The 23,542-nt window shown below is 41.4% G+C and overlaps 3 protein-coding genes across 3 annotated transcripts in view; 1 reads left to right on the top strand and 2 right to left on the bottom strand.

The window, feature by feature from the left end:
- Positions 1 to 3,160, bottom strand: part of LOC147250057 (ras-related protein Rab-11B-like) — a 3,449-nt gene extending 289 nt beyond the window's left edge. Inside the window, exons 1-5 of the mRNA XM_086224052.1 lie at positions 3,003 to 3,160; positions 1,473 to 1,668; positions 1,202 to 1,395; positions 857 to 937; positions 1 to 419 (exon numbers count right to left, since the gene is read on the bottom strand). The exon at positions 1 to 419 is cut by the window's left edge and continues 289 nt beyond it. Coding sequence (XP_086080178.1) covers positions 274 to 419; positions 857 to 937; positions 1,202 to 1,395; positions 1,473 to 1,668; positions 3,003 to 3,042 — 657 coding nt within the window. The 5' untranslated portion in view covers positions 3,043 to 3,160 and the 3' untranslated portion in view covers positions 1 to 273. The remainder of the gene's footprint in view (positions 420 to 856; positions 938 to 1,201; positions 1,396 to 1,472; positions 1,669 to 3,002) is intronic.
- A 2,327-nt stretch (positions 3,161 to 5,487) lies between these two features.
- LOC147250058 (signal-transducing adaptor protein 1-like) lies at positions 5,488 to 12,224 on the top strand. Its single transcript, XM_086224148.1, has 13 exons — positions 5,488 to 5,639; positions 6,681 to 6,752; positions 6,886 to 7,005; positions 7,118 to 7,174; positions 7,618 to 7,769; positions 8,153 to 8,284; positions 8,499 to 8,568; positions 9,796 to 9,898; positions 9,987 to 10,073; positions 10,679 to 10,753; positions 10,856 to 10,900; positions 11,007 to 11,153; positions 11,256 to 12,224. The coding sequence occupies exons 1-13, from the start codon at positions 5,553 to 5,555 to the stop codon at positions 11,300 to 11,302; spliced, it is 1,194 nt and encodes a 397-aa protein (XP_086080274.1). The 5' UTR covers positions 5,488 to 5,552; the 3' UTR covers positions 11,303 to 12,224.
- On the bottom strand, positions 12,210 to 23,073 carry fsd1 (fibronectin type III and SPRY domain containing 1). Its single transcript, XM_086224149.1, has 13 exons — positions 22,872 to 23,073; positions 22,077 to 22,172; positions 21,865 to 21,996; positions 20,099 to 20,200; positions 19,791 to 19,813; positions 19,245 to 19,366; positions 17,625 to 17,834; positions 17,442 to 17,540; positions 17,208 to 17,355; positions 16,153 to 16,235; positions 15,187 to 15,438; positions 14,236 to 14,324; positions 12,210 to 14,151 (listed from the first exon to the last, which is right to left on the bottom strand). The coding sequence occupies exons 1-13, from the start codon at positions 22,884 to 22,886 to the stop codon at positions 14,041 to 14,043; spliced, it is 1,482 nt and encodes a 493-aa protein (XP_086080275.1). The 5' UTR covers positions 22,887 to 23,073; the 3' UTR covers positions 12,210 to 14,040.
- Positions 23,074 to 23,542: the final 469 nt, after the last annotated feature.

The following is a 23,542-nucleotide window of genomic DNA, read 5'->3' on the forward strand; positions in this document are numbered from 1 at the left end:
TGACAGCGTGTCAGTAGAGTTTTAACTTCACGGGGTTCCTTCAGACAGCTGCATCTGCTTGCTTTCTAGAGTGCAGAAAACTTCAGGACTTCTTGAATGTGACTATGTGACATAAAGGCTTCTTTAAGTTTTCTTTCATGGCAGAAGAAAAGAGCACAAGTGGATTCAAAAGTACTATATAGAAAATGACAGAAGGAGCAAGAATACATGAATAAAAAGTGCACAGGTGATGTGATGGTGGATTTGGAAGGAGACAGAGTCATGGATTTGGTGTCACAGGCTTTGGCAGCACTGGAGTTTGTTGCCTTTCTGCCCGTCTGTAGTTGGTGGGACACTTATGTCCACTACATTGTTGCCTGGAGACTCGTCATGCGCAGATCTGTCTGCTATCTGCTTCTGTGACACGATGCGGTAGATTTCTGTGGAGGGAAATCCAAGAGAGAAAAACACTGATGCTCTTCTATTGACACTCCTTTTAAATGACTCCATGCTACTGAATGAGTTCATGTGCTGTAAATTCACATTTAAAGGAAATCCAAAACAGTCAATCACAGATGGTGGTCGAGGTTTTCACAATCTCATTTAATGACAATTGAGTCAATGTACCAGGAGTACTATGAGTGTATAAGAATAAGACGCTGTTTTACGATGACCATTTTATGTAGTTAAGTACAACTACAGGCTAGAAATGCAACATTTTTAAATATTCAAAATAATTAACACAAAAATATTCCTATTTATTATGTGCTATTTAAACTCACACCTGCACATTTCTTCATTCATTAATACTCTTAAAAACACTGGATTCAGTTACTCTTAGTTTCCCATTCCACATTTTGCCAAATAGTTTTCCTACCTGTTAAAATACTTTTGAAGGCTTCTTCTACATTAGTGGAGTCCAACGCTGATGTCTCAATGAATGACAGAGTGTTCTTTTCTAAGGAAGACAGGGATGACACATTTCATACATGTGAACACAGTTCAAGTATTTTATTGATAGTACCAGTAGGTATTAGCCCTTATTTCAGACATGGCAGTATAGACAGATAAGAAATATGTCTTTGCCACATATTTTTAAACATACACATAAAGAATATTGGCTGTTTGATTAGTTATTGTTCTTTTTTACAACCTAATACCAGTATCTGCTTTAAGAATCCCACATTGCTCAGGCCATAATTGTCGGTGTTGAACGATTTACCTGCAAAGGCTCGAGCCTCGTCAGTGGGCACAGCCCTGAGGTGGCGAAGGTCGCTCTTATTGCCAACCAGCATGATGACAATGTTGTTGTCAGCGTGGTCCCTCAATTCCTTCAACCATCGCTCCACATTCTCATATGTCAAGTGTTTGGCGATGTCATAAACTAGGAGAGCCCCAACTGCACCACGGTAATACCTGGTGACAGCATGACCCTGGTGAGTAAAAAACTACATTGGAGCCTGAATGAACTTATGTAGGAAGAAAATACTCACGCTGAGGTGATCGCTCTGTAGCGTTCCTGTCCAGCTGTGTCCCATATCTGAGCCTTTATGGTCTTACCATCCACTTGGATGCTGCGGGTGGCGAATTCCACGCCGATGGTGCTCTTGCTCTCCAGGTTAAACTCATTTCTTGTGAAACGGGACAGCAGGTTACTCTTCCCCACTCCAGAGTCTCCGATCAGCACAACTATGAATGAAATAATAGGTCAAAACCTGAATATGTGTGTCACTCAAGAGATGTGGTTGTTAGATGCTGAAATACTGATGCAGTTTCTCTTTCATCTGGGATCTTTATTGTCCCTGAACACTTTCTACTGCCTTCAATGATTTCCTCATAGTAGATTAATCATGGACAATGACTGACATACTGACAGTTGCACAAAAGTAACAACTTATCATCGCTGTCATACTTAATCAAAGAGTTGAATTACATGCAGTTGTGCTTCAGTGCAGAGTAGATCTGAATAGACTTTGCCCTGTTGAGAGTCATGCAGCAAGAGGCTGGAAAAACAGCTCACTGCTGACATATCTGACTCAACAGTTTCTCAGGCCTCTGTTCCTGGGCTGTTGGTACGAGTCATCAGAATCAGTGTTGATATACACTCCCAAAAACAAAAGAAGTCCTCACCTAATGTTAAATTTATCAAAGAAGTGTGACATGAGTAATGTGTTCCTTCCCCCATGTAAAGTCATAGTTCATATGGATAGATCATAATGACAAAAAAAAAAAGAAGATTCATGCCACTTTGAGCTGGTTAGGCTGAACAACATTGTAAGGAGCAAGAGGGACTACACTTTTTAGATCCAGCTTGAGTACTGTACATATGTGATTTATGCTGTGGTGCAACTTTAATAAAACCAATATGCTGATTCTCACTACGATTTCCAAGTGGTGAATTCGTCAGGAACAAATTGAAGATTTTGTGAGTGATTGACTGAAAGACACACCTGCTGAAACGAGAGTCAAAGAGGAATTTCCTCATCAACCCTTAATAGAGAGAATACTTCTTCCCTCAGGCAACAGGTTTGGACCTCTGAAAGGCAAATCAACCACAAAGGGAACTCTTGTTTCCTCACTATTGAATAATCTGATTCCATGTAGTCCAGGGCTACGGTTGGTGACGTTGTTCAAATAACCACGTTAATTATCTGACGGAATGAATGGCATTTAATCTTTGATGACAATACCAATTACATAAATACGTAAAATTTATTCATACATACGAGAAACACAGATGCTAATCACGCCTAGCTTTTAGCTTAACTTGCAAGGCTAACTCACAATACGTTCTTACTGACACAAGATACACAAGCAAATTCAACAGCGCTAAAATATCCTTGCTTGAAATAAAAATGACGACAATACGAAATGACAAAAATTCTCCACAAGGCGCCATTGGCAAAATAAGCTTTTGAGTAGCTGGAGTTAGCTGCCACAACCAGCTGACAACTGACGTTAGTTAGCAGGCGTGCTAGCTTGGCTAATTCCCTAGCCACATAACATACAAAATTGGTAAGTACCTTTGAACAAGAAATCATATTCGTCGTCTCTGTTGCCCATGGCTTGATACAGTCACTTCTCAGAGATTACAGTGAAGATAAAAAGTATCCTCTCTGTCTACCAGGGTGTTGCGCTAAAATGACAGCACACAATGCGCAGCTGTAACAGCGGCTTCTTCTTCTTCTTCTTCTTTTGGTTTTCTGGCGGGTTGCAACCATATTAGGTGCATACCGCCACCTACTGTACCGGAGTACTTAGCATGCGTTATTATTACTTTGTAACATTAGGTGTCATTTATGTCTGTGTAGGTTCTCATTCATCCAGGTCATCGTAGATCGAAGCGAAGTAAAATCTGGTCAACTGGACGTAAGTTTATCTTGAAGACGTTTCACCGCTCATCCGAGAGGCTTCTTCAGTTCTAGTGAAGAGTGTGGAAACTCCAGCTTATAAACCTATGTGGGAGTGGTCAGTGCTATTGTGGTGGAAACGACCCTCCCGAGACTCACCTGGCCTCCCCAAACGACAGTCGTTGTGAGGTGTCAGGGAGTTTCAGGGGTGGTCGTTGGGGAGTTTCACCGACCACTCAGATGCTAATGGGCTGTGCTGGCATCAGCCGTTCCACATGGGTCTTTCAGCTGAGCTCTTTGGGGAAGTTTTGAAAGGACTTGGTTGTAAATAGGTGAAAGGAAATGTCGCAGTCCACCTCCTCTGTTCAAAGGACTGCGACGTCCAAACACTGGACTAATAACACTGCCTTGCGGTATTCCATTAACAATATCAAATTCATCAGACAACTCTGATCCCACCTTAACTCTGAATCTTCAATCAGATAAGAAGTCTAACACCCAGTAATAGAACCTCCCTCTAATTTAACAGCGGCTTCGGGTTCTTCTTCGTCTTTTGAGTTTCTTGGCAGTTGGCAAATAACTTTGAGGCGCATTACCGCCACCAAATGGTGTGGACTATATAGCAAGAACTTGAAAATAATACCCCCCCCCCCACACACACACACACACACACACACACAAAGTCTCTTATGTTGTTGATTAATCAAAGTTTTTTTTTTTTAATTTTTTGAATGATTAATGTTCATTAATCTAGAGGAAGTATTCAACATCCACTGAATACTTCTTTATAAGTTTATTTTGCTCACCATTTTATCTTACAGCAATCTTTAACACTTGTCTTTCAGAAGCACACTTCTGGCAAACCATTAAAACACAATCCACTGTTTCCTCCTCTCAACAGAGTTCACACATTCCATTTTTAAGTTTTCTAATAATTCACAAAAAACTGTTAAGACAACCTGGTCCATTCCTTATACTTGTTATAACAGTATCATTTTCCATCTCTATCCCCAAGTCCTTGCTCTCCTAAGGAATCCTAAAATTGCACAGTCAGTTTTTCGATGCATTATTAGATAAATAGCTCCACAGAGGACATGAAAACTTGCCATGAACTGTCATTGGTTCTTAGTGTTCTTCAAAAGTACTCAAAGGTAAACAATTAGGCCATCACTGCAAGTTACAGAAAGTTTAAACCTCAAATGGTAAATTGCAATGTTTTTGAAAATATTTATCATTTTGAAAGGAATTTGAATTGGAGCAATCTGCACTAATATGGTGACAGTTCTGCACCTCTGGTGCGCGATGTTAGAGGTAATACAATACTTCTGGTAGTAACAGAGTAATATTACTCCTTTCCAATCAAACTTTGATCATATTTTTTTTCCATTTCTGTGACCAGTAATGACCCTGCATTCAAAGGCTGTTGATTGCTTTGGTGAGGTTTTAGTGATGTTCTTTTGTTTTTCATCTGGTAAATTTTAATTTGTACCACTGTGTCACCTGAATATTTTGGATTCTGAGTACCTGTACCAAGCCGTGGTGCCTCGAACTCCGACAAACCTGGAATAAATTGCCATGGGCTGGTTGTTTTATCTTCTCAAACTGCAGATGCTGTGTTTGGGCCATGTTGGTTCTCCCAGAGCACTTCGTCCTCGACAGAAGATCATACCCAGTACGATTACAACATCACTGTGAAATTACCATAATTTTACGGACAGAGAGTTTGCTCCTTTGTTTTACAGCAGCTGAACAGCAATAACCCGCACGGGGTAAGAGGAGCGTGGCTGGAGAACATGAGGAGTATCTGTCACCAGCTGAGCTCAGCAATGTGCGACACCACTCAGCAAAAAGCCTCTGAAGCCGATGTACACTTCGTAGGCCAAAGTGGTTCCTTTGCGTGTGTCTTACGTAGAGAATATTCATGAGAGCTGGAGAGTCCGACGTTTCAAAGACACCTCTCTGCCTCTTTGTGAGAGCATGTATTCATAAAATGACCCGCCTAATGCAATTCTCAACCAATCAGCAGCGAGAACGCAGCTGTTCACCGACGGGAGGACGAGCAGGTGAAATGGCACTCCACAGGTGACGTGCAGAAACAACACCGCCCGCCCGCCCCCGTTCATCCCGCCCCCCCTCGTTTTCAGATGTTCAAAACACTCCGAAAGGGATCTAGCACACAGCGGGTTCGGTGTGTATGATTAGGCTAATTCGAGTCTCGTCGTGATGGCCAAGCGACCTGGGCGACAGAGGATCCAGCTGCCACAATGCTACTATGAGGGCTACCTGGATAAGAGGTCCTTCAAAGATAAGGTAGACCACTGTCAGGGGTTTTTGTTTGTGTGTGTGTGTGTGTGTTTGTGTGTGTGTGTGTGTGTGTGTGTGTGTGTGTGTGTGTGTGTGTGTGTGTGTGTGTCAAACGAGTACAAACTTTAAGGTAATGCCATGGATAATGGTTTCTGTGTATGTGTAAGGCAGTGTCCAGTCAAGAGCCACGCTCCAAGGGTAGAAGTTAGGTATATGAAGTTTCCTGTGCTCATAGGGACACTTCTCCATGGACGGAAATCTTTGAAGGAACCGCATTTGAATCACAGATTTGAATTTGACAGATGAAGAACATAATTTAAATGTCATACTTTGAATAAAAAATGTATTTGAATGTCAGAATTTGAATAATGAAAAAACAAATATGAGGTATGAACAGCACGAATTTGAATTGATGTGTCTGAAACTATGCACCGCTCATACAATTCAAATCCACTGAATCGTCTTTCTGCCCATATTGTCCCTCGAACAAGTTGGAGTTCTTGTTGCTCATGCCAAGAGAAAAACAGGGGACTGAGAGAAACATGGGCCGAAACTGGCAAAGCAGGCTTTACGAAGAGTTAATCCTGTCTTCTTTCTGCCTTTGCTTCACTGATAAGAGACTGTACACACTCAACTGAAAGCTCATAAAATCAGAGTTGAAGCTTTTTATACGTACAGGGCATTTGAGCACTGTTCCAGTGGTAGATGGAACAATACAGAGTTATTACTGGGTTGGCTCTCCAGTGTTTAACGAGTTCCACTGTACCTTTAACCAGATTTTCTCCTTTTGTTGTATTTTCTGCCAGTTTCAGCTCAACACTATCATTACAGTCACCCTGTGGTTTCTTTTGTGGTTGTATAACAGACGCATTAAATCCAATCTAGGAATGTTACCCGCACAGGTTGTTGCTCTTTTTCATTTCCTTGTTGTGTACCATGTATTTATTTCATTCTCTTCCTTGCCTTCTCTTTTGTGCCACCAAAAGAGTTCATTTTGAATTCCCATGCCTGTGTTGGTGTAGTATCTCTTCCTATGTGTTTTTGCAGAAATCTCGAAAACTGTGGACATGCCTGTGTGGAAACACACTTTACTTCTTCAGCGATAAGAGAGACATTGATGTAAGTTATCTTATCCAGAAATATGCTTTAAATAAAAAGGCACATTAAGATAAGATGATGATGATGAGGCAAAAATATTCTTGCTAAATCAGACTCTGAAGATGTAATTAAGTGTGTGTCTTTCTTTCCCCAGTACGCTGAAAAATTGGATCTTAGTGGATTTATATCAGTAACAGATGACGACAGTGTGGATTGTAAACTGGATGCAGCCAGACTGAAACTGCAGATGGCAGATGAAACCATCAAATTCACTGTAAGAGAATATGTTAAAAAATGTCTCTATATATATATATATATATATATATATATATATATTCATGAATAGTGATAAAAATAAAACAATTGTCTTTCCATTGTCCCTTCAGGCTCCTAATGGAGAGGCTCGTGAGCTGTGGAAGGGCTTTATTCACTCTGTGACTCAGGTCATTGAATCTCTAATGATCTCCAATCACCTCAGACATCTCGTAGTATTGTTATGTGTATTATTATGTAATCACTGTGGTGCATCTGTAAAGAAGCTTTTCACAGCAGCATGTAATCGTGGGTAAAAAGAGATGGTATTGAAACAAACTCCCGATGGTCCATTTCTCTTCAATGTGTTACCATCGGCATGTTCACATCAATGACCCTGCTGTATCTAAATGGAACAGGGCCATAACTGGTGTTATGGGTATATGATGGCATGTCAAAGTAGATTCCGTGAAAAGGGCCAATCAACATGGAGCAGAGCAATGACTCGTTCTTTTTTTAATCTTAAAGGTATTTCATTTAGAGTGAATGATTTGGATGAAAAGTCATATTGAGATGATAACCTATGATATTGCGACATCATTTAAAAAAAAACTTCTTATTTATCTTTTTGCAGCTAAAAGTTCTCTCATCCCTCAACCTGCTGCCAGGTCAGATCCACATGCTGAAAGAAGCGGTAGAACAAGAAAAGGAAAGAATAAAAAATCTTTCTCCTTCTGAGGTCTCCACATCCAGTCCTCCAGACATCCTCCAAGCAGACATGCCAAGGTGAGAAATTATGAAATATCAAATTTCCCATTTTATAGAAGCATTTTTGATATTTATTGTGCAGCTTTAAATCTATTTTTTGGGGGGGTTAAGTAATTTATCACAGTGTTTAGGCCCTCGGCAATAAAAGAAAACTGCTCAGACTCAAGGCTCTTTTGATGATATATTGACAGTGATGATCTGTTTGTACTGGCTGAGTATCAGTATCAGCATCTGCTTGGTATTGTGAACTAGGAATCCTGGTTTGCTAAAATGCGCTCTACTCCAATGACAGAAATATGACAGGCTTCTTAAAAAAACTCACAAAGCTGCAGAGCTCAGCTGTAGATGCATCATAGTTGTTGTCGAAGCATCTCAGTGTTGTGTTTGCTGGCGCCCTGTAGCTGTTTCCACAATGTGTCCCGGCTGGAGGCAGAGCTGCTTCTCGACAGAGAGGCCAAGCGAGGAAACCTTCTGCTTAGGCTTGGGAGAGATGGGAAGTCCTTCGCTGTCACCACGAGAATGGACCTGAACGGGTATACACACACACAAACATATACGTATTCCTGCTCCTGTCCATAAACGCACAAGTACAGCCGAACTATGTGAGTAGGACTGTGATGATAGCAGGCAGAAGAAAGTATTCACTGGTGTCTGTCACCTCGTGAAGTCCTTTCAATATAATGGATGTGATTTCTACTGATGATTATCTTACTGTTTTGTTTGAGTGTGCGTCTTCTGTGTTCCCAGATCCATATTTAAACATTATCGTGTGACTTGTAAACCGGAAGGGGGCTTCATCATTGATGTGGACAACCCTGTAAGTGTGTATTGTTGTTACTCTCAAAATAAGGTGAAAGGGTTTCTTTATTGTCACTGAACCTTTCTGCACAATGAAATGTAGTTCGACTCAGTCCATCACACAGCAGCATAAATAGATAAATAAATACAGAAAATAAATCACAGGATAGAGAAGAATGAAGGATAGTGCAGTGAGTCCAGTGATATTGTAGGGTTGTGAATTGAATGTCCATCACAAGTAAAGTGCAGGATGGAAGCTGCAACAACGGTCCAGTTCAGGCTGTAATCAGACCTTTCACAGCCCTGGGGAAGAAGCTGTTTCTCAGTCTTTCTGTCCGTGCCCCCGTGACCCTGATCCTGCCAGAGGGAAGGGGGTCAGAAAAACCTTGTCCAGGGTGTGTCCAGTCAGACCTGATTTTTTTTCAGCTCTGTTTTCCAGCGGGGCGGAGTAGATCTGATCCATGGGTGTGAGAGGGGTGCCGATGATAAAGTAACATTTCCCAGTGAAACCTGTGTTGTATAATAAACAAGATTGTGTCTCAACCAGTTTGCAGCAAAGGACAGTAAGGAGAATAAACCAGTTGTATTTGATTGCTGGGACGCTTTTTATGAGGGGTTTTTTGTTCAGGTGAGAGAAAAGGGGAAGTGAACTTCAGATCATTTTTTGTTTACTGTGTTGGATTAGATGTTAATATTGTTTCCTTGAATCCCCATGTAACAACTGTTCTTCATGAACAGTTTACATTGGGACAATAAACAAATGTGCATATACACTTCTCATCGCAATACAGAAATACTCATTTACACAAGTCACCATAATACTCCAATACACAGTTAAACTACGAACCACAATACACACAAGAAGTAAGACTATATGGAGAGAATGTAAAACAGCAAAGAAAATGGATGGCTCTGAAAGAGTTTGTCATGCGCTTGGAGATAAATAGAAACTGTAAAAATAAATCAACTCTACAGTAAAAATCACACTTCAGTCTTATTTCTTGGGAAGGAATTACATTCCACTGCACAGTGATGGAGGTGTGCTCCATACCCATGTACGTGATTTACATAACTCCATTATTCCTTTCAGCACACTATTGAGTCATGCTGCAAACTTTTACAATGAATCACTAAGGTTGCATAAGTTTAATATTCATACTATAGTTATTGTGTATTTTTTTTTTTGTACAATAATGTTACCTTGTCTTGACGTATTTAAAGTGTTACAAGAACATTTGTTGTGCAGGTCCCCTGTGCCACACTGCATGAGGTCATCAGCTACTTGGTCGAAAAAACGGATGGAGTACTCATTCCCTTCGTCCATGAGGAAACGTATGAAAAGAAAATCTGTATGTTCAAAGCCTTTTTTATATCCCCTTTTTCAACTATTTTTATTCCACTGAGAGTTATCCAAGTTCTGCTTTTGCTGTTTTGCAGCCTTCATTCGGTCTGATAAAGAAAACGGAGAGAGGACTGTTGAGGATGCCTCGTCAAACCTTGTTCCATCAAGTGTACCCAAACGAGGTACCTTGTCCATTCACAGAAAAACACGCAATCGGCCACTCGTATTTTGGCACTTTTAGAAAGACCCGTTAGCTCTCTGACATATTTAAGTAACTGGAAATTTAGAAGCCCCAATGTAGCAAAATAAAATAAAATGTAGGGATCAGGGAATAGTTTTGGTCATACGCAGGGAATCAGTTTCTTCTTCCTGGAATCATGTCTGAAGTGGTTTGACTGTGTATCAGTCAGTCATCAAATGTTCAGTTACTTGAAATAAAACGAATGGGAGAGCAATAGATGAAAGACAGGTTCTATGAAGATGAGGTTGGGTCATAACGTACATACATCATTATGTAATTATGTCAGTGTGCTCCATGCACCTTATTGTTTTCTAAACCTGGATTGTGCATGAGCTCATTCTACTCCGTAGTCATGGTTGGCCTGTTTTATTCAACTTGAAGAAAAACCTGTGCAAAAAACACCTCTCTGTTGATCTGTGTGTGTGTGTGTGTGTGTGTGTGTTTGAAAAAATAAGGTTGTGTACTAAAAATTAAGTGAAGTGTAATATCATGTATTAAATACACTTGGTAATTTGAAGAAAGATAATTATATGTTTATTGTTACAGTCACTTCAAGAATACCAGCTCCTGAACCAGTTCCAAGAAAGGCGGTAGTGAGGGATTTTTATGACAATGTCAACTGTGAGTGTCACTCTTCTTCCATCAGTCATTCTTGCCATTACAAAGTAAAACAGGTGTAACTACATTTTTTCCAGTCGTAAACTAATATTTGTGTTCAAACAGTGGAAACAGCCAAGACGGAAGATACCTCACTCAATTCACAGTCACGTATGTGCTTATTTTCCTTGTCAGGTTTTCAGAGTGGGAAAGTCCCGTTTGCCTTGGTGACTAATCTTGTTTTTATTACCCCATTTACTCTGTTTTGGGTTTCTAGAACCAGATGAGAAAGTTTCAAAGAGAGCCATGATGCCTCCAATTCCCACCCCTCGCCAATCAGCCCCCTCTCCATCGCCCTCCCTCTCCACCAGCGTTCCAAACAAGGAAACAAGGCTAAAAAGCCAAACAGACCACATGGGCCAGAGTAAGTGGGCCAGTTTTTTAGTCATCAGTGTAAGTTTGTTTGTCTCTGTTGTTTTTGTGCTTTATCTAATATCATGGTCTGACAATTTCATTCCTCCTGCAGCAATATCAGAACTCAAACTGAAGTTTGAAAAAAGGCAAGGTGTCTAGATTCACCTCTCAGGATGGAAGCCTCCTCCGGAAATCGGACATTCTGGCCTATCTGTCCCTCCCAAATGAGGCTACACACGAGCAACAACGAGCTGCATTCAATACAAACAGAAATCTGTGTTGTGTGTGTGTGTGTGCGCACCACCAATAGTAAAGCCTCTCTCAACACTTTGGTGATCCACCTTCTTCGGCCATGTATTATCAAACAGATTAACTGTAAATAGGTATGTTTAGTTACAGTATCCTCACATTTTGCACATTTACCATTGACCGTGGTATGATTTTCCATATCAAGTTGTATCTCTTTAAAAAAAAAAAAAAGTCGTTTTTGTGTCAAGTGTCATCAGCTGTTTAGGTTTTATCACACATGCATGTTTTTCTTTTTTTTTTTAACATTTTATGTGTGCGTACATCACACAGTGTATTATTGACTCACCTGAGGCCTAAGTGAGGTATGAATGTGGTAACTGCACCAGTGTATGTGAATGTACATGAACTCTGTTGCTCACCCTGAGGTTTCTCAGATTTTTCCCTGTTAAAAGGGTTTTCTATGGAGTTTCTCCTCAGTCGATGTGAGGGTCTGAGGGCAGAGGATGTTGTTCTGATGCCATGAAGCCTGGAGACAAACTGTTTGTGGAAACGGGCTCGACAAATAAAATTGCCTTGCCTTGCCTGTATTAAATAGCATTTTTCTGCCTTAGCAGTGCTCAGTCTTCAGCCCCCGTTAATGTTCAGTAAACTCTTCCTCTGTCACCTCAAATCAGATCCAAGTGAGGGAGCACCTTGCAGTATGTGCCATGCAGCAAATGGAAATCAGTTTCAGATGTTCTGCCTGGAGTCGGCTTTGTGTTACACCTCCTGTAAAATGTTCTCCTTGGATCTCATTCCTCATTAAAACAGACAACAATCAAACTGCTCTCACTCCTTTATTACCTCAATGACTGATACTTTATAGTGGAAAAAATATTTACAATAAATTGTGACATTTTTTCAGCATGTGAAATAAACATAACTCTCAGCTGGACGCTTCTTTAAAGCATTGCAGGCTACATCTATTTAAGAGACGCATAAAGAAGGAGCAACATGGCAAAATAAGACTCTTACCATGTTTACAGCAATACGCCCCCCCCCCCCTCCAAAAAAGTGTATTTTGCCTTTCAACTGTTATAAGTATTTGTTTCCATTCTGCTTTAGTTCTTTGTGACTCCAGAATGGAGAGTCAACCAAGTATATTTTTTATAGCTTGAAGCTACTGGCAACCCTATCAACCAACTACGATCAGCAAAAGTCTAAAAAAAAATGACTGTTTACAAACTCCCAAACTCATCGTCTGGTATAATCCATACTTTCTTCACGCAGTCGCATGCTCAGTATTCTACAAAATGTTAAATTTGAGGTAAAAAATAACATATCAGAAGATGTGCCAGAAAGTTTGGTGTTCGTTGGTATTATCTGTCAGTCACCACTTGCTTAAGGCTAAATAACGTATCTGACAGTTTCTGCAATCTGGAGTCACAAAAATTAGCCCAGGTCTTTCAAGACACATATTTGTGAATACTTGAAAGGCAAAATACACTTTTTGGAGGACGTTACATTTCAAGACAGGACAAGGAAGCAAACCAGAGGTCAGAATGTGCATAAATCAAGACTTCATAACATCAGTTTCCAGAGTTTATCAACCAGGAGGACCCAAACAAATCTCATATCTCATACAGTTTGCTAACTGAGGCAAGCTATTTTATAATGTTTGGACTACAGCATGTCAGCTAGCCCACTACTCTCTCTTCAGCAAATGAATAGGTGTTAAAGGTGGAAAAACACACAAGCATTAGGGTGCAGTCAGGTGAAGATGTTGTACAATACTACGATTTCCAAAGTTCTGAATCCATTTAACTCCACTACAAGGAGCAACACTGAAGAAACACCCCCACTAACTTGCTGTGCACAGTCTGGATTATTGAAGAAACCCAGCAGCCGGCACCTGAGCCTCAGCCAGAGGGTGAAGACCCCAGTATCTTGCAGACAAACTGAGATGCAATGAGCACAGTTAAGTTTACATGCATCATTCATTGGCAAGATATCTAACATGAATTGATGTCTTAACTCCTCCACTTGTAATGTATGAGTTAGAAAAATCCTGATATTGAACTACATTCTGTTGAGGAGCGTTATCTAACAGCAGGTTTGGGTTAAATAGGTTCAGTAGGTGATAATTACCACTAAGCTACATCACAACCAAGTTATATTGACACGGACACAATACTGTATTCTCAGTTGAAAGAGGAAGCCATTTCTTGCAGCAATGTTTTGGCCTATCATTTTGGAAATGAGAAGGAAGGCACAGGGAGAGAGCAGATATGATGGGCTTGACCCTTCAACTGCGGCTAGCTGCATGACGGTGAACAACAGACACATGGTGATGGAAAGGAAGGGCAGCGGCCAGCGCTAAATCATTGCTCTAGCAGCAGTGGGACAGTGCTAAGTGTGTAGAGAGGAACACTAGTAAGACTACACCTAATGTGTCCCCACCATCAAAATAGTCAGAGACATACATCTGAAGAATTCTGTCACTGGGAGAACCAACGACCTATAAAAAACACTTCCTTGTTGACATGCAACACGTGTGTTTGAAACATTATATTCCAGTGATGTAACTCTTCTGTGATATGGCTTCCACCCCAGCTGGAGACTTTTTTGAGGTGGGTCTGTGAACCTTCCAGCTCACTGAGTGGGTGTGTCTAGGTTAGGCTAGCGTTGGAGCTGCTGGTGCCGCTATTCTTCCTCTGGCCGCTTTGGACCACACTTGGAACCTGCAGGCCTGTCACAACTGAGAAGCTGCCGTTCCACACCTGGGGAGGGGGGCAGGGGATCAACAGTTAGGAGACAAGAGCGGTAAGAGGAAGCACAGCAGCATGAACAGAGATGTTTCTCACCATGAAAGCTGGTATGACTGGCTGCTGGAACTTGGTTTTAAAGGTGTGCATCAGCTGCTTTGTTTTGGCGTTAAAGAAAGATAGGACACCTGAAAGAGAGGGAGACAGATTATACACTCCAACAACAAACAGTGTTTACTACTCTGTTACTATATTTCTGGAAAGAACTTTAATTTTTTTTGTCCTGTTATCACCTACATATATCACATGAAGGCCATATTTGCATTTAGGCTGGGACAACATATATGTGGCGTTTCTGATAGGAATTCCCTTGGTACAGGGCAGCAATATGTTTACTTCAGTCATGGGGAACTGACAGCACAAAACCACAAATGAAGACCGCGTATCAACATGAAGGATTACAATGAAATATTTGAAAGACCAAGCAGTTAATCAAAATCAAACTATCCATCCATTTTCTTCCACTTATCCTGCTAAGGAGTGTGGGGGGGCTGGAGCCTATCCCAGCAGGTTTCAGGCATGAGGCGGGCTTCACCCTGGACGGGTCACCAATCCATCGCAGGGCCGACATATATAGAAAGACAACCATTCACACTCACAGTCACACCTACAGTCAATTTAGAGTATCAATCAGCCTCGTCCTCTCTTGATGTCTTTGGACTGTGGAGGAAGCTGTGGAGAACCAGAGAGAACCCACACAGGAACAGGGAGAACATGGAGACTCCACACAGAAAGATCCTGTGCCTGAGCCGGGACATGAACCCAGAACCTTCTTACTGTGAGGCGACAGTGCTGACCACTGCACCACCGTGCCGCCTCCCAAAATTAAACTAGTTAATTGAAAAAAAAACAAAAAACATTTGATTTGAAGTGTACAAACTTAACAAAAATGCTTTTTCCCATCCAACCAATGGCCCGAAACCCAAAGAGAACCTATTTAAAATACAAAAAAAACATCCATTCTACAATCTGTGAGTTTATCTGTCTCACCTTCATCATAGTTGCAGTAGACTCCTATACTGCTCGGGATGGGACACTCCAGCGTTCGAGCCTTGTTGTTGTGCTTGGCTGTCAGGCTCTGCTGTAGCCAGTTATTCAGATGGATGCACCAGGAAGCACTGCTTTTCCCTAACTGGTCAAATTTGCCAAGGTTCCGCAGAGCCACACCTGCAGCAAAGGCCTTGCTCTCCTTGTCAAATCGCACCTCCCAGTACTGTTGGCCAGCATCGATCATGGTGTCAGCTGGGGAATTATGTCACATAAGTACATGGAGCATTATAGCAACCCCATGAACATTAAAAGTTGATAAGAAGTTCATGTATGCTCCACATCAAAAACAAAAGGGGGCATCATACTGCCATTTCGAACTAATCCACGACTGAGTATAAACAATCTTCCTTGATAATCTTCAGTAAATAAACACAGCCACTAAAAAAAAGCAAGGCAAAAAACAAACATTATGTCCACACAAAGTCAGTAGACCAACAGCAAATACTGCTGCGATAAAGCATCTTTTAATGTCTGTAACATTACACTGAAACTGTAACTTCTTTTCATTTTGGCTTGTTTCAGAATGGTTTAACTAATACACACAGAGGCACATTTAGCTGTTAGAAAATCTTCGTGTAAAATCAATCTGATCACTTAGTTCTTCTTGTAAATTAAGAAAAAACTGACACGATGAACTACACTGGTCCAATTATTTGGACAGTGAAAAACGTGGGCTTGGTAAAGTCAGCCTTAATATCACAAGTTAAGAATTAAAGGGCATAAATGTGATCTGAAGATCAACAAGCGTGTGCATCAAGGCTGTAACCTGTTCAAAGCTCCACAGGACTAGAGACGCATCAATTCCTGACTTTTCAGCCTGATATTAAAAAAATAATTTCGGTCTGATGAACAGCTCAGTACCAAATAACAAGAGATAAGTGTGTCGTTGTGTGCGTATATTCTTACCCAGCACTGTGTAGGACTCCGCGGTAAACCTGTCTCTGCCAGGCCGGGATGTTGGTGCTCTCTTAGGTGACATCAGTTGTGACCTGATTAGAGATGAGACAATGGTGGAGACTCTTTGCCATCAATTTTCCTAAGAGATATTCCAACTTGTACCATGCAATACAGTCCAGTTTTGATGACAATTCACTTTTCAGCATGTTTCTTAGCAGCTGCTTAAGTACATTTGAGGAGTAATTTCACCCCCTCATCTGAACCCCATTCACTGCGTAATTGTAAGAGCTGATAAAAAGTGGTCGAGGAGCTGGGAAGAGGGGCTTAGGAGAGGTGGCGTGGTGTGTTGAAGTTGTTCAGTGACATGATCTGGCTGGAGAAGAACAAAGCGCCTCACAGGCACAGAATTTTGGCTGCATGACATCACCACCACCATCATTTGCAGTAGCTGCATTTCAACCAGTAGAGGGCAATCACTAAACATATTTATAACCCATCCATCCATTTTATATACTGCTTATCTGTTAAGGGTCGGGGGGGGGGGGCAGCTAGAGCCTATCCCAGCTGACATTGGTCGGGTTCACCCTGGACGGGTCGCTAGTCTGTTGCAGGGCCATGTGGAGCAATTAGGGGCTCAGTATCTTGCTCAAGGACACTTCAACATGGTCACTGGGGGAAGTGAGGATTGAACCAGCGACACCTCAGTTGTCAAGCAGGCACTCTACCTCTGAGCCATGCCGCCCCCATATTTATAACAGAAAATATATAACAGAATTATTTTAGTGCAGCTACTTAAAGCAAAAAGATGAGGACTTCAACCCTTCAATGACACTACAGCATACACATGGTTTGGAAGAAAAAAAGAGGGTATTATAATGTTAGAGAGAGGGAGGAAACATTGGCATAAACATGAAGGCTCTTGAGGCCATAGTGCACATGTTTTCTACATCTCATGAAGTTTCCTATGATTTCTAATATTCCATATAAAATGTCAGCCCCTAAGACATTCATCCATGTTCCAGTGACAGGGCATACAAGATCCCAGCAGGCTCATTCCTACAAACCTGGCCGGAGACTGCATTGGTGAGTTCGTTCGGTTCTTATCTTTACGGATGTCCTGTACTTTCCCTCCACTGCTGTCCCACTCCACACTCAAGTCTTCAATTTTCAGGTTCTGGTGGGCCGAAGCAGCATCTAGTTTAAAGGTGAAGGCTGGAAACGGAGAAACAACTGATATTAACATTCTATTCTGTATAATAATGAAATAGTAACTGTTCCCAGGCCAGTTATATACTTACCGTGGGTTTCTAGTGTGATGGGCTCAGAGAACTCTCCTGCCACAGCCTTGTTGCATGCTCGTACTCTGAATGTCATGTAACGAGTATCAAAGCGCAGACCTTAGAGGATAAACAAAAGTGTCATTCTCGATTCAACTTCATCAGAGTTTGATATCACATCTCTCTTCATTTTCTTGCTCTGACCCGTCAGTGTGTGCTCCACCTCCCGTATCCCCTCCACCACCATCCAGGGGTAGTCCTCTCTGATGCGTGGGGGACCCTCGTGGTTGGTGCGTCGGTATTCCAGTATGTAGTGGTCTATTTTACTATCCGGCTCTGGTAAAGTCCAAACTATAGTAACCGTGTTGTCACACACCTGGCATTCAGACACCTGGATCTCTGGGGTGGCAGGAACTGCAACAACAATTTGTCTGTCACAACCTCTTCAACTCATCTGCAACATTTTAAGGTGGTATCAAGTGAAGTGAACTGCTAAATAGATGTTTGATGACTTTTTTTGTCACTAGGGGGCAGAAGAACTCCTGAACAAGCTGAGGTGTGAACAACTGTCTGACATCCAGTATCTGTTTTGTGAACTCAAATGCCTCCAATATTTCCGCTCCCTTTAACTCTTGCCCCCTGAGAACAATATAAGGTTTGCTGTTCAGTGCTTCCAAGGTCCTGCTCGGTTTATCAGAGCTTTTTTTTTTTGAGCTCACAGTGTTGAGACTGAACCTTCTAGAAAATTACACACGGGAGCTGTGAAACCACAATTGGAAAGTGGAAAAGCTTGTGGTTTGAGGTTTCATTACTGTGACTTATGAAGTACAAAAAATAAAATCTGTATAAATATACACATGAGTAAATAAAAGCAAAAATAAATCCTTGCAGAAATAAATACCATGTAAAAAGAAAAAATATAAACTAGACAAATAGCCTTTAAAATTACCAATATAATTTCTTTATATCGAACTGTCTATCATAGAATTTTTATTCATTTATCTATTCATACTTATGACCTCTTTTGTTCTTCATAGCGAGAAATACGTTTCACATTATATTCATCCATTAGCTGCTGCAACATGCAGCCTGTGTGCCTTAGATTGATTTGCCCTGAACAGACAGCATGTGACAAATTACTGCAGCATTTGTTCGAAAATTAACTTTAGTTACAAAAACCACAAACAGGTCTAGCAAAGGAAGCAAATACACTTCAGAATGTGGAGTCTTACAGAATTTGTATCCTTCATTTTTACTGTTGCAACTGGTTTAAATAAGACTAATTCAACTCCTTTATACTTTTTTTCAAGGAGCAGTTTCTAACAGTGAGAAGGCTAAGTCGTCCTTTTAAAATGATTCTCAATTATTTGCTTTCATTTCCTCCCTTTTATTTGTCCATTATCATTTCTGCTCTTCTTTTCATTATTAGGTCAATAAAATAAAACAAGGAGAAATGTGCATGGTCATTAATTATACTGAAAATTTAGAGGAATTATTGAACTATGAATTTACAGCGGTTAAATGGATAAATTAATTGTCAAGAACAAATAAATAAAAATAAAATTCTGTGTTGAAATTGGTTCCAAAAGCCCCGTTTTGTGGAGAAAAAAAAGGTTGGGACCGTTTAACTGTACATGTTTTTAAAAAGGCTGTAGCTTTGAAAGAAATAAAATCACTTGATAAGAGGGAGATATTTGCAGGGAATGGAAATGTAATTTTTCAGTTCAGATGAATAACTGGTAATCATAACAGTAGTGGAGTGCAAGTATAAAGCACAATACATTTATTTTTTGCTCATTTGAGTTTCGGAGAAGTGACTCAGACCTGGGAGAAACTTGAGGCCCTGCAACATCTCCCTCTCCTGGCTGAAATCCACCATCAAGTGGCTCATGTTGTCGCTAGCTTTAGCCTTCAGGGAAAGGCGGAAGGCTGGAGCCATTGTGACACTGCAGACAAAGAGACACACATAGAGATACAAACGAACACACACACACACACGGTGGAAACAAATGCCGTCCATTATTAAACCAACAGGGAGGAAACAACAGGTGACTAATGCTGCTGGCTAGGAAAAGGCCTCTAACTAGAAGTCTGTTACTACCACTGAACTCGTCACCCTGATTGACACTGAGAGGCGTAGCTAGAGAGGGAGCATTCATCCAGGGAGGGGCTGACACAGGCTGGTACAGACATGAGTCGACAGTGAGAGACACAATGACAAAAGCAGAGAAGTAGAGAGGTTTCCATAGTGCTTATTGTCTGAGACATGGGTGCAGTGACTACATGTTTGAAGGCATGCATGCCATCATAGGAGATGGCTCACTGGTTACAACTGACAAAAAAGAAGCAAGGGATGGCTGAGTACTATACCTATCCTTAATGTCTTTGGCCGCCTGGAGAGGAGAAGCAGACAGGGGAAGGAAAAGGAGAAAAGAGATACGGAGCGAAGAGAAAACTGAGTTGTAGCCCATCATGTTTAAAGTAACATTTAGAGCAAAAAGTCGCCGGTGGATGTGTTAAAATACAGAAAGTATTATTACACCAAAAAGAGGACAGACTCAATAATATATACACATGTATATATATATAAAACCATCATTTTAAACTCCAGTCATAAACAGCAAATATGAGGGCAACAGTGCAGCATCACTGCAGTAGCAGCAGAGCCAAGATGCTACCTGAGTGAAGCTGTCCGTCTCAGAGGAACAGAGAGTCTGGTTGGCCAACTCTAGCAACTCCTCAGAACTCTCCAGGGCTTTGGTGCAGGCGCTCAGCTGACTCTGTGCAAAACAAAGTTACAGTTAGACATCGGCAAGTGTTTACTTGAAGTATAATGGAAGCGCTGTGTTTATGGCAAACGGAGAGCTGCATCATTTGAGAGTCATGGTTTGCTCTTGAGGCTTCATGGATTTTGGATACACATAGCAAAGGTCACAACAGGAAAGTGAGGGAAGTCACTGATTGACAAAAACAGATTTGTAATGTTGCAGCTGGACTAAACACTGTCAAAAAAAGTAACACTTTCTGGTCCTTCTCCCATAAAATATATAACAGAAAAAACCTAGTATTTAAGTTCCCTTACTCTTTTTTATCTTTAAGCTATAAAGTAGCACTTATTATTCCTAAATTATATCTAAAAATAATATACAAAAGATATCTGCACACAGCCTGGATTTTATAGTGATATTCTCTTCCATGTTATGTAGTCTGATTTTGCTTAATAAAAAGACCAAGATTGGGTGAAGCGCTTTTTAGTTTTTAGTCAGAACCAAAAAAGGTCATAAGGGTTTTTTTTCATGAGGCAAAAAAAAAAGACCTGATTGGTTCAAGATCTAAAGAACTTGCCCGCATACAGATGATGATAGCTGAACTCGGGTATTGGCTGATATCAGGGTGTCAGAAACTCCATTTTGTTATACAAGTGTATACATTACGAGCCCAGTATGGGTGTGACATGTCATCATTGTAGTACGACCTGGATCAGGTTGTAAAACAAGAGCAAATACATCCAGGGAACAAAGCCATACAACTTTGTTGGGGCATCTCTTTTGAGAGTCACCCCTCGAAACTACACAGTACGTGTCGCCATTTTTTTGTGTGATCTTACAATTTTGACACACTCACGACATGTTGCTTGGTCAGTCCGACTAATATTACAATCAATTGTTCTTTGCTGCTCTTACAAATTAGCTGCCAGTGGAAGCACAGCGCAACTTCCTGTGAGGCTACGGTTTTAGAATGGCAAAGAAGAACTGATTTGCTGTATGTAATGTGAGTTCATATTAGTCATAAGAAAACTGAGCTAACCTGGAAAGTAACAGGGTCTTGTTCCGGGGTTAATAAATTATGTGTTTTTGGATCAATGCATAAGCTTGGATATTTGGCGATAACGCCACATTTTTAGCCAGTATCAGGGGGTGCTCAGTACAACTGCATCTCAGACATAATGTCCCTTACACAACTGGTAAAACATCCCATTCATATTGACATGACAACAAATACAATAGCAAAGGGACCCACCAACTTTTTTGTGGAATGTGCCATTTTTCCTCCCTTCTCTTCTCTGTGCTGCACAAGGGAGCTGACACCCACAAAAACTACCTGACTGCTAGCAATGCATGGAAGTGGATGGGTAGGTTGGCGTACCTCCATCTTGTCCTTTTAGCTTCCAAAACCTATAGTTTCTCCTATTTGTATTCCAGTCAAATAGACTAGTTTTAATGCAGGTATGCTAACACTTCCCATCTACTACCATTCGTTATGCTAAGCTAATTTGAGGTTAACTGGTTTGCTGTTGATCTCAGCTAACTCACGCACACACAGAGGAGAGAAAGCGACATATATTTATTAATGCCTCTGGGGAGGATGACAAATAAGTGTATTTCCAAAAAGTTGACATGTTCCTTAAAAGTTAAAAGGTCAAACACAGGGCTGCTGCAGCTACCTGAAGCTCATATGTGCGGCTGGCTCTCTCCTGTTTGATGCGTGTCAGCATGTTCGCCTTCATGTCGTCCAGAATAGAGTGGAGGGAGCTGAACTCAGACTCCAGATCCTCCTGGACTCGGGTGGAGTTCGCCTTGTGTCACAACAGTAAAGACTTAGAACCAGAAGAAGCCTTTTGTACCACAGTTGCCATTTAGTTGAGTGTTTTCGTACCTCTAAGTTGTCAAGGCTCTGTTTGAGACAGCAGGAGAAGTTTGAGAGCTCCTCATTCTTGGTGGCCAGTGTGTGGGTGATCTTACGCAAGGACTCCTAAAGCAGAGACAAGATTCTCTTTCTTTTGAGCTTGAAAGACAAAATCTGCTATTGTAAAGGACTAAAAAGCAAAACGTATACAATCAACACAACACCTGTGACCTATGATAGAATGACAGAAGCTTTGGTCAGATTGAAAATTGAGCTTCACACTTTGAGTTGCTTTAAACCAGGATTAGTCATTTTCTTTGGGGTGGAGGGGACCTAGCCTCAGAGCCAGGCAGGCAGGGAGGACACTTCACGGGCGGAAGGATGCGCATTCATAATTTAATCATGCAGCTCAGCAACCATTGAACAGCCGCCTCTCCCTCTCGCTCTCTCTCTCTCTCTCTCACACACACACACACACATTGCAATACAGTACAATACACAGTCCATTGACATGTTCCCAGCCCAGTTCAATACTAGCTAACAAACCCCCAGCAGGAGCAGCCCATTCATAACGAGGGACTGTGTTGATGCGGGAGAAGCCGCACTAAGGCCCTGTCTGAGGCTGAAACACCGCACCATCAACAACGAAAGAATCGATGAACATGAACGGCCCTTTTAACCAGACAAACCCGGATATACATGATTTCACCGACTGTGTAACACGAGTCAGTGCCGCATCCACTAATTCTCCCTCCTTCCTTTGTACACTACGCCCTGAAACGGCTTTCCCCATCAGTGACACCTGTTCCTCCGGCTCCGGCTCACCTTCTGGTCGCCCATCTCGCAGCTCCGATGCCCCGGCGCCACTCGAGACGCAAACACCGCCGGGGTAACTCTTCTGTCGCCCGCTTCACGTCTATTTATACGGCGGAGCTGGTACTGATGCTGCCGGAGTGCAACGCATCTTCGGACGGACACCAACCACCAACGCCTTTGGGCCGTAATTCGTAAGGCGCATGCGGCAGAAAAGAATTGTGGGTAGTGATGTCTCTGTCTTAGGGGTGAGTAATGCCGCCTTCAGGTACTACGGGAAACGTGAAACCACAAAAAAAAAAAAATGCAAAGCCGACATTTCCCGAGCAAAACTATTTATTAGCGATGCAAAATACTGGATTTGTTTGCTGATATCGTTAAACAGGAGAAAGGGGGATCTCCAAATATTCTGGTTTAGGGAGGCAAGGTGTGTAGGTTGGTGTTCCCGTTAAAGAGCACGTAAGTGGCAGATATTCCTTTAATGTGGTTTATTCACTGCGGTCTGTAATCACAACACAGGAAAAAAACCAACCCAAGTATAAGTAATAAAGTAATCAAGGACTGTATCATTAAGCACTATTATTATATGATTCATAAACAGCTCCTCACAGGAGGCTCATGTATACTATGACTTATATAGATTAGCGTAACTTATTCAAATAAACATAACATCAGTCCACTCT

This window comes from Aulostomus chinensis, chromosome 14 (genome assembly GCF_037954235.1).
Source record: "Aulostomus chinensis isolate RoL2024-O1b breed Wild chromosome 14, RoL_Achi_v1.0, whole genome shotgun sequence".
Classification (NCBI taxonomy): domain Eukaryota; kingdom Metazoa; phylum Chordata; class Actinopteri; order Syngnathiformes; family Aulostomidae; genus Aulostomus; species Aulostomus chinensis.

Excerpts from the sequence above, each read along its gene's own strand:
- LOC147250058 (XM_086224148.1), top strand. The coding sequence starts at position 5,553 with ATGGCCAAGCGACCTGGGCGACAGAGGATCCAGCTGCCACAATGCTAC. Across the intron at positions 8,569-9,795 it reads TCATTGATGTGGACAACCCT|GTCCCCTGTGCCACACTGCA; the intron begins GTAAGTGTGTAT and ends TTTGTTGTGCAG. Across the intron at positions 11,154-11,255 it reads AACAGACCACATGGGCCAGA|CAATATCAGAACTCAAACTG; the intron begins GTAAGTGGGCCA and ends TTCCTCCTGCAG.
- fsd1 (XM_086224149.1), bottom strand. Across the intron at positions 19,814-20,098 it reads AGACGGACAGCTTCACTCAG|GCGGCCAAAGACATTAAGGA; the intron begins GTAGCATCTTGG and ends TCTCCTCTCCAG. Across the intron at positions 16,236-17,207 it reads CCAATGCAGTCTCCGGCCAG|GTCACAACTGATGTCACCTA; the intron begins GTTTGTAGGAAT and ends ATCTCTAATCAG.